Genomic DNA, 9,264 nt, shown 5'->3' with positions numbered 1-9,264 from the left:
ACGACCGTGATGGGCTATATGGGCCAGACTGCCACCTACCAGTATCCGCCCCCTCCCCCACCCCCTCCCCCCTCACGCAAATGAGACCACTCACCAGTGTAGACCTCTTGCATTTAAAGGAACCTTTTCTTTCTCTTCTTTCCCATTGTGATGTCTCTCTCATGCAGGTTAGACTTAGAATTCACCATTCAAATCCCTGAGCCCATCAAAAATGGCCCCCAGTCCACATTACTGACCCTGTCCTCTTTTTTTTTTTTCTTTTTTTTGTTGTTTTGTTTTTAAGAGAGATATATAGTTGACTGGAAAATTTATTATTTTTTGTCTTGCATGTTGAGGAAATTGGAAATTTTATTTTCTCTAAAAGAAATGGGTATAAGGCAGATAGGTCCCAGTTCGATCATCTTGGTGTCTAAGGTTTGTGTGAAAATTTGCTTTTGAGGGGAGGAAGTTTCTATTCTGTAACATGTTAACTTAATTTCAGGAAGTATCAAGAGAGGTGGGAAACTTTGGGGAGCCAAAAAGCACTTCATTTAAAATGATAAATGCAAGGGAGCAATGCTCACTTCTACTAATCTTTTTTTTTTTTTTTTTAATAGCTCACTATTATTGCTTGTAATCTATCGTAGGTGACTTTCTGTAGGAAAACTCTGCTCATTTGTCTGAGCTGGGCGGTGTTCAGAGTAATGCCCCAGGTACATTGCTGGCGTTTTCTGCAGCTCTGGAAGCAGCAGCCCCATCTTCTGGTACCTGTAGCAGCCTGCAGTAGGGAAGTTGGGAATATAACCCCGTTGTCAGAGACCAAACCTGTCTTGGATTCGATACCTGAAAACCAGATAGTCACTGTAGGTACCACTGCTGTAATGTTTAGCCAAGTAAGTTCTTCCCCTACGATTGTTAAATTGCAGCGTCGCAAACGTGTGGAGCCTGGTTATCCTTCCATTAGTTTCTGCTCTCAAATTCCTGTTGTCAGGTTTATTGAGAGAAGTCTTATTTGAGAGCCCAGAAACTAAGCAGAACTGAGACGATAAACAGCGTATCTTGTTTGTCTGTCCTTCGCGAACAAACTACCTTTTGCCACGGGGAATGTTCTGGATGCTGCTACGCTGAATAAAATGTGACAGAGTTTTCCACACTTAAATTTAAGAGGTTTGAATAGGGTGGGCTGGGGGGGAGGGCAGGGGGAGGAAGGGAGGAGGAGGAGATTGCCTGGAATCTCCTTTTCATGAGGTAAGCGGTGAGCTGGTTAGTGCATCTTGATTCTGAAGCTTTATTTCTTTTGTACTTTGCTCTGACTATTGCTTTTCCTGGCTTTTGAGTGCATTTCCCTGCTCCATTGGTCCCTTTGAGCTGAGCTCTCGCAGGTAGGTAGCATTTTAGAAAATGTTAGAGAAGAGTGAAATTTTAGTAAATACGTAAATAAAACTTGTTTATTTTACAGGCTAAGGTGGGTGTGAGGGGGTTTCCCCTTTAGTAAAGCATGTTGTTGACTTGTTATTTCTAATACCTGACGGTTCAGAGACAGTAGATGATAACAGGAGTTGGCTGCTCTTGATCTGAAAATATGACAAAAGAATGGATGCATCTGGTTTGTGAGGCATAATCTTTGCATTATGAGAGTGCAGCGTTTTGGTTTTTTTTTCTGTTGGCGTTCTTGCATATGGATGAACAAGGCAGCCCACTCCTTCTGTAGCAGAGTGGAACTTCTTATAGCCCAGGAAAAGAGCTTGCTTATACAGAAATGATTTCTTTTTAAATTTAATTTCTTCCCAGAGTAAAATTTTGGGGGATGAATGCGCGTTTTTTGGGTTTGGTTTTTTTTTTTTGGTGCAGTACACAGGTAGGTTGCTGACACAGAGGGAAAAGGGAGAGATCTTCCAGAACCTTGGTTCCTTCGTCCCATCTTCTAATTCCAGTGCTTGGGCAGGAAGTTCCTTTGCTTGTGTTAAGTGAAAGCCAGAAACATGTCGTTTATCCAGGCACTGGCTGATTTGTCTTTGGCCTCCCTCGCAAGCAAATGTAGAGCTGCGCTTTTTTTTTTTTTAAATTTGCGAGTTCAATGCAGAAATGTGTTTAAGGGGTGTAGGAGTAGGACATCTCACTGACTGGCTTTAAAAAGGGTCTCTGGACCGCCAAAGCTGCCTTATAGTCTGCTATAGCTTTCACTTCTTTTGGGGGGGACTTGTGCACATGTAAATGTCTATGCCAAGTCTTGCAGTGCTTTATTGCCATCGAGGTCAGCTGAAGTCCAGGGTCTCGGTTCAGTTCAGAGTGTTAACCAGACTGCTGAATGCATAAATGCACCGTGGCATGTGCTGCCCCTGTCCCACCTGGTGCTCGCTGCTCTGTTCCATATACCAGCTGGAGGGCCCTTGTTGATAAAGCATTAGCGTCTAGTATTGTTTGCCTTGTTTTCAATCTGTGACAGTTTGTGGGAGTGTCAAATGAGTTGGGTGTCTCCTCCCCTCCCACTTCCTGAAGCAATTTACTGTTTGGACTTCTCTGAACGATGGAAGGGTTAGTGGCTTTGTGTGGGATCAGCCTCTTGTTTCACACACCTGCTGGTCTCTGAACACATTCCTGTTGTATTAATGAAGACTTGAATTGAGAGATTCATAGATCTGTGGTGTTCAGACACAGGATACTAAGAGCTATGTTACTATTCTTAGTTTGTAAATTGTCCTTTTGATACCATCTTGTTTTCTTTTGTAGGTATAAATAAAAACACTGTTGTCAATAAATTGTGAACTTTGTCTTTATTTTTGGAGTGTAAAACTGTCTTTGCCCCTGTTCTTCCCAGTTCTTAAAAAAAGTCAAATTCAAGGAGTTGGAAACACCTGTCGGCAACCCACTGAATTTTAATCAAAACGATCCCCGTTTGTAGAATACAAGGAACTGTCACTGAAAGTGAGTGAGTGGGGAGGATGTTTGAATACCTGTGGAATTGGAAGATTCGTGTCTTTCAAAGGGAACGTATTTTTCCTGAACGTTATGGGACTTGACTGGAATGGGTGTCGGGCAGAGTTAAGGTTCAGGAGGATGTTAGTTCATACAGAGTCGAAGCAACAGTTTGTAGCGTCTGCTGTGTCAGATGTGGTCACGTGTGAAACGGGTCAGTGGCGTTGTATGTGTTACCAGAGTTAATAGTGCCACGTTCCCTTTACCACAGGCACTCGTTAAAGGGCTGAAGGACTAAAGGTAGTGACGATTCCCCTTACACTCCTTGTGCTGCCTCAGGGTCAAGGTAGAGGCGTGTTTTGGAGGTAGATGCTGGGAAGAGCCGGGAGAGAGCAATTTGCACTACTTCAGTATTGGCCAGCACTACTTACTGGCACCGAGTTCAAGTAAGAAGAAATTAAAAAAAAAAAAACTGGGGGAAAGTCTCATATGGATGAAAAGTGTATCAGCTTCCCAGGCCTCATTGTCTTGCTGGCACTGGAGTGAAACTCGGCTGAGCCATCGTTAGTCAAAAAGGACCAGGAAAGGAAAGCTGTGATCTGAAGGGCTTCATCTTCGGAATTTCTTGCATTGTCTGTGGAAATGTCTTCAAACAGGCATGGGGAGACTCAGCTTCTTTCCTTTTAGGACTGTGCAAAGAGAAAGAGGAGGTAATGAAGGAACTTGGGAGAATTAAACTTTTCATTGTTTCAACAATTTTTTTTTTTTTTAACTTGCTATTTAGAGTGCCAGATAGCGGGTTGCCAGGTTTGCAAATGGCAATGAAATTATGGCCATCGAATGGACCTTCTCGGGCATCCTCCCTGTGCTACTGCAGGCAGGTAGGGATAGAGCCATGCTGTCTTCAGGTAACACGGCTGCTTGTCCTCTGTTGCGCCTGTATGCTAACAGCTCTGAAGAATCCTGTTCGTTGTTGAATGAACATCTAGGAGAACTTGGCGAGAAGGGTAAAATTAAGGAATCCAGAGAAAAGGGAAGAATTTATGTGATCTTTTCTGGGAGACAACCACTATAAAATCGCTTCTAAGGGGGGAAAAGCCCAAAACTTCCTTATGCTCCTTTTTGCTAAAGGGAAAGGTTTTTGTTTCCTCTTCCATAGTTACTCTTGTTCTTGCGTGGATCCTCTTAGAGACTTTTAGTTTCCCCACTTTTTTTTTTTCTTGATGATGTAGTATGGAGTCTCCTGTTCTACCCCAGTGCTTCCCCCACCCCACCCTGCCCCCTTTTAACAGAGGACATGACCTGAATAAATGGTCTGTGGCCAGACCCCCCTGAGCCTGCCCCATCCCATCTGATCTGGAAGCTGGGATGGGAGGCCTCTGGGAAATACCAGGGGCCCATAGGCTTAGATGAGGTGGATGGAGAAGTGGCTGCTCTGGCTGCGTGATGGTCAGCAGCATGGAGTCCGGCTGGTGGCCTGGTACTGGTGGTGTACCCCAGGGATGGGTACTGGGGCCGGTACTGCTCGAGGTCTTTATTTGGTGCCAGAGGGAAGGGCAGAGTACGCCCTCAGTGATTTGCTGACGATGTGCAGTGGAGGGGAGTGGCTGATAGACCAGATGGGGTCCGGGGGACGGTGCCAGGCTGGAAAAATGGGCTGGCGGGGACCTCACGAAGGGTCAGCAAAATGAAATGCCACATCCTGCCCCTGGGGTGGAACAACCCCATGCACCAGTATGTGCTGGGGGCTCCTCAGCTGGACAGTGGCTGGGCAGAAAAGGCCCTGGGTGTGCTGGTGGATACGAAGTTGGAACACGAGCCACCGCTGTGCCCTCATGGCAAAGAATGCGAACAGCCTCCGGAGCTGCACTGCCGGCAGGTCCAGGGAGGCGGTCCTTCCTCTCTACTCAGCCCTGGTGAGGCCACAGCTGGAGCGATGGGTCCAGCTCTGGGCTCCCAGTATGAGAGGCAGGGACATACTGGAGGAAGTCCAGAAAGACCACGAGGATGGTTAAGGGACTAGAGCATCCGATGTAAGAGGGCAGGCTGAGAGCTGAGGCTGCTCAGCCCGGAGAAGGCTGAGGGGGATCTTACCCACGTGTATAAATGCCTGATGGGGGGAGTAAAGGAGACAGAGCCAGACTCTGCTCGGTGGTGCCCAGTGACAGGGCAAGGGGCAATGGGAAATTCCACTTAAACGTAAGAAAAAGGTTTTTTACTGTGAGGGTGGTCAGACACCGGCACAGGTTGCTCAGAGAGGCTGTGGTGCCTCCGTCCTGGAGGTACTCAAAACCTGACTGGACAAGACCTGGAACAACCTGCTCTAGGTGACCCTGCTGTGAGCAGGGGGGTGGATTAGATGATTCCCCCCCCCAGTTGCCCCCAACCACAGCCGTTCTGTGAAATACAAGCTTTTGGGAGCTGAAAGCTTCCTCGGAATATCTTTCAGGTCCTTGTGTTAAACAGAAAGGAGCTCATCTAGTTTTGAAAACAAGATAAAGAGAAGTCGCTTTCTATAAAAATCCCTTTACGATGCTTTGGTATGGGCTCTGAAGTCTTATTAAATACATTTCTTTATGTAACATCTTGGCTTTTTTTGCAGCATTGCTGCCCTTTTGTCTGAGCTCTTCTGTGTTAGAAATGTTTTGAAAAGTTTGGGGTTTTTTTTTTTTTTTTTTGCAAGAGCATCAGGGAAGATCCTCAGCAGTCTTAAGTGAACACCAGAATCTTAAAACACTGTTATGTTGAACAGCAATTATATCCAAATTTGAGATGTTCCAAAAATAGATTTAAAAAAAAAAACAACAAAAAACAAACAAACAAACAAAAAAAGGCAATTCTCTTCCTGCTGTGATTTCCCAGGGACAAATGTTTTTAATTCTGCCTCCTGTATCATCTAAATTTTGCAGTTTTATCACTAGCGATGCGAGACTGAAAGCCAGCAGTTGTTTTTTCCCCCCTTTTGTTCCACCATCGCAACTACAAAGGGTATGGATTTCTCACAAAACACAGAAGGACATAGGACACATGAATTGAGTGAAGCTAAAATGGGAATTAGTTCTTAAAAAAAAAAAAAAAAAAGGGAATTGACGTGGAGCACCTTGATGGCAGTTTTACAAAGTACCTTTCTGGCTACAAAAATCTTTTGACGACAGAAGGAAGTCTTAATCTGCAAGGCCAGCCACCTGCTCAGTGCTCCTGTCACCTCTCTATCAGCAGATACATCGCATGAAGCTACCAAAGATCCATCCCTCGAAACATCAAATGCGGGCTGTCACTACTGCTTTTGGCAGACTAGTTCGGGAATGTGAAGAAGGAAGAAAATACTTGTTTGCTCAGCTAGATTTCATCAAATTCCATCCTCCTCAACAGAGAAGTGTTTTAAAGCGTACTTCAGCCTCAGCAAACCATAGCGTGTTCTACCAAATTTTATGCCCTTGATGCACTCGTTAGCTCTGGTACGTGGCCATTTACCAAAGCACGGCGCTGAAGTGGAAGGGGCATCTGATCTTGGGTGTCTTGTCTGTGCCGATGCCTGTCTTCGTACAGAATCAGTTCTTGGGAACATTACATCTTTTCCATCAGAAGAAAAAGTAGGCTTAATAATATCTCCATATGTCTGCAGTTGCTTTCTCAGGTACTTTGTCTGCCTGTGGCTATTTTTTTTTCTCCCCTCAAAGTTTTTTTGCATGATTCATCATCTTTCAAAATGTACACAGAATTGAATATACCTCAGTTAACTTCTCAAGGTGGGGTTAAATGAGGCTTAGCTCTGGTTTAACTTCTACTTTGTTTCACATGCACGTCTAGAGCGTTCTGAGCAGAGATGCCCACTTGCATTCAACAGATAAGTTTTTTAAACTGGATTTTAGGTGAACAATGTGCATCACAAACACAGCAAAGAATAAAGTCACATACGGATTAACGCACAGCAAGCTGCAGCTCCACCGTATGTTGCAAGAGTGCCAAATGAATGTTTCAGATTTATACCAACCCCTTTACCTACCTTTGGTAATGTAGAGATAGAAGAAGTCACAGTAGAAGATGGTTTGTACGACCCCGGAAACTACAGCGATCTGGTCATAGAAATTCTCCGTGTAGTAGCGCCAGACCCAGTTGGCAATGTAGAGAGCGCGGTAGAGGCCCAGGAAGAAAAGGTAGTGTGTCGTGATGGTTTCTGCTTCCCCCGTCTTGCTGATCATGAAGAGCTGAGGAAGGATAGCCACGGACTCCAGGTAGATAGAGAAGGTCCAGAGTATCTGTGAGATGCAAAATGAAGGCAGTGGAGAGTCTTGGTGCTGGTTAATACACATTAAGAGCCAAAGCTTTCATTTGGCAGAGCACCGATGTGCGAGCAGGATGAGCAGTGGTGCTGGAGCTGGGGAAAATGGGCCTGCTGTGCTGGGACTGAGAGGAGACAGTGCTGAGCTGCTCTATAGATGGTATGGTCTTCAAGGCCTGCCAACCTTGCCTTTCCTGCCTGCTTTTGCTGTTAAAAATCTCAACTATTCAACGTGCTGCTCACTCTGCTGTATGGTGTGAGGCTGCTGCTTCCCCTCCCCTTTCCTGCCTCAGGTTCTCCTTACCTCCAAGGGGGTGAAGCTGTGGTTCTCCAGAAACGATAGGCCTGTGACAGGGACCAGCAGGAACTCAAGGCGAAAGGAGTCATTCTCACTGTCGAATGTTTTCCGGAATTTCACGTAGATCATGTACACGGTGATGTAGGCACATATCAAAAAAATGACCTGGGGAAGGGAAGGGAGATGGCAAGATCTTACCTGCGATTACACCTTCTGTGCTTGAAGAGAGGACGGCTTTGCCAAGGTCAAGATCTTTTAACCTGGTTCTGGTGGGGCTGTGCCAGGGTGATATAGTGGTGAATGCCTTTTCTGCGCGGGCTTGTGGATTGGCTTCTGCTGGAGATACTCCAGCAGTCAACTAAAGATTGCCCCACCATGAGGATCACACTTGCTTAAGCCCTCTAGGGCTCTGTGTGAAGAGGTTGGCTTGGTTGCAGCTGTCTGTTAATGCTCCTGCTGTGCAAGGACACCCAGGCTTGATTCATGGCGTTTGATGGTACTAAATGTGGCGGGCTCAGGTCGCTCACTGACTGTGGTGAGGGGGGTGTTTTGGTCAATGGAGGGCCAATGACACCAAAGGAAGCATCTTTATCCACCCTTCCTATGTATAACCCCCTGTAGCGTTGATGACAAGCGAAGAAGATGGAATCACTCCTTCTTCCCTCTGACTGAAAAACTTAGTGAATGCATACCCTCGCCTCCCCGAGAAACCACGGTGAGCTGAGGGGAACCTCTGCTTTCGTGCTGCCCTCTCCTTACCTTCATCACGGTGTTGTAGACAGAGATGAAGGTGGTGAACAGGTCCAGATAGCGGGTTGTGAAGACGAGGGCAAAAAGAATCTGACTCTTCCCAGAGATACCTGCGTGGCAGGGAGAAGGAAGGAAGGTAAGGCAGATGAGAGGAAGGACCCTTAGGATGGTGGTTTCCCCTTACGCCTTCTTTGGAAGTGATTGTATATATGCGTTTTGCTTTGTGAGCCTGGTTGGGCGTGTAGGTGCGGTGGTAGCTCTAGACCTACCCCAGGACTGGCTGGACTCTCCCAAGTAACAGGGCAGGCTCCTGCTGACGCCCCCTGATCCCTGCCTTGGGTTGTAGGGACCAGCGCCCGGTGGGCACGTTCACCGCTTTGGCCGATTCAGTCCTTACTGTCATCAAAATGCCTTTCTCTTCCCTCCCTCACCCCCTTCGCCGGCCCACCTCGCCGGGGGGTTGTGTGATGTGATGTCTGCTGCACCAGGGAAGAGCTGTGGGATCAGGGACCAGCCTAGGGATGCTGATGGAGCTTAGTCACTGCTGGTGGAGAGAGGCAGACCAACCCACTCATTTCTCTACCTGTGATAATGGCCACGGTGTTGCAGCCAAGCCCCAAAATCTCTTGGGGAGGAAACCATGAACTCAGCAAAATCCTCCTGTAGGAAGCTGCTGCCCTGATTTCCCCACCCAGCGACGGGGCAGCCTCTGGTACCCGCCTGCCTGCTGGCCAGGACCTCTGACCTAAAGCAGCTTTCTCTTGAGATCGTTGGTTTTGGTGCCACCACAACTTTTTGCACTCATTTTCCACCTCCCTCCAGCCTTGCTGCCCTCCCCTTCACTTCACCACCCGACACCAACACCTGCCCGAGGCCGTGCGCCTTGCCACATCACATCCTTCCAATGCAGCCCTCTCCTCCTGGCAGGGAGACCTCCCGGAGGAGGATGACTTCCCTCAAAGAGCCCACCCGGGAGTGCTGCCAGCTTGCATGGGCTATTGCTAGCCTTTTTGGCACCCGTTTCGCTCGCACCCTTCGC

The 9,264-nt window shown here is 47.1% G+C and overlaps 2 protein-coding genes across 2 annotated transcripts in view; one reads left to right on the top strand and one right to left on the bottom strand.

The window, feature by feature from the left end:
• Positions 1-172, top strand: part of DDX17 (DEAD (Asp-Glu-Ala-Asp) box helicase 17) — a 19,782-nt gene extending 19,610 nt beyond the window's left edge. The window contains exon 14 of the mRNA XM_009332674.1: positions 168-172. Within this exon, the coding sequence (XP_009330949.1) occupies positions 168-172 (5 nt within the window). The remainder of the gene's footprint in view (positions 1-167) is intronic.
• A 559-nt stretch (positions 173-731) lies between these two features.
• The window catches only part of KDELR3 (KDEL (Lys-Asp-Glu-Leu) endoplasmic reticulum protein retention receptor 3), a 10,135-nt gene continuing 1,602 nt past the window's right edge, over positions 732-9,264 (bottom strand). The window contains exons 2-5 of the mRNA XM_009332673.1: positions 8,235-8,385; positions 7,482-7,640; positions 6,902-7,154; positions 732-3,584 (exon numbers count right to left, since the gene is read on the bottom strand). Of these exons, the coding sequence (XP_009330948.1) occupies positions 3,544-3,584; positions 6,902-7,154; positions 7,482-7,640; positions 8,235-8,385 (604 nt within the window). The 3' untranslated portion in view covers positions 732-3,543. The remainder of the gene's footprint in view (positions 3,585-6,901; positions 7,155-7,481; positions 7,641-8,234; positions 8,386-9,264) is intronic.

This window comes from Pygoscelis adeliae, unplaced genomic scaffold (assembly GCF_000699105.1).
Source record: "Pygoscelis adeliae isolate BGI_AS28 unplaced genomic scaffold, ASM69910v1 Scaffold399, whole genome shotgun sequence".
NCBI lineage: Eukaryota > Metazoa > Chordata > Aves > Sphenisciformes > Spheniscidae > Pygoscelis > Pygoscelis adeliae.
The sequence above is the reverse complement of the archived record's forward strand: the minus strand, read 5'-3'. Positions and strand labels throughout refer to the sequence as shown.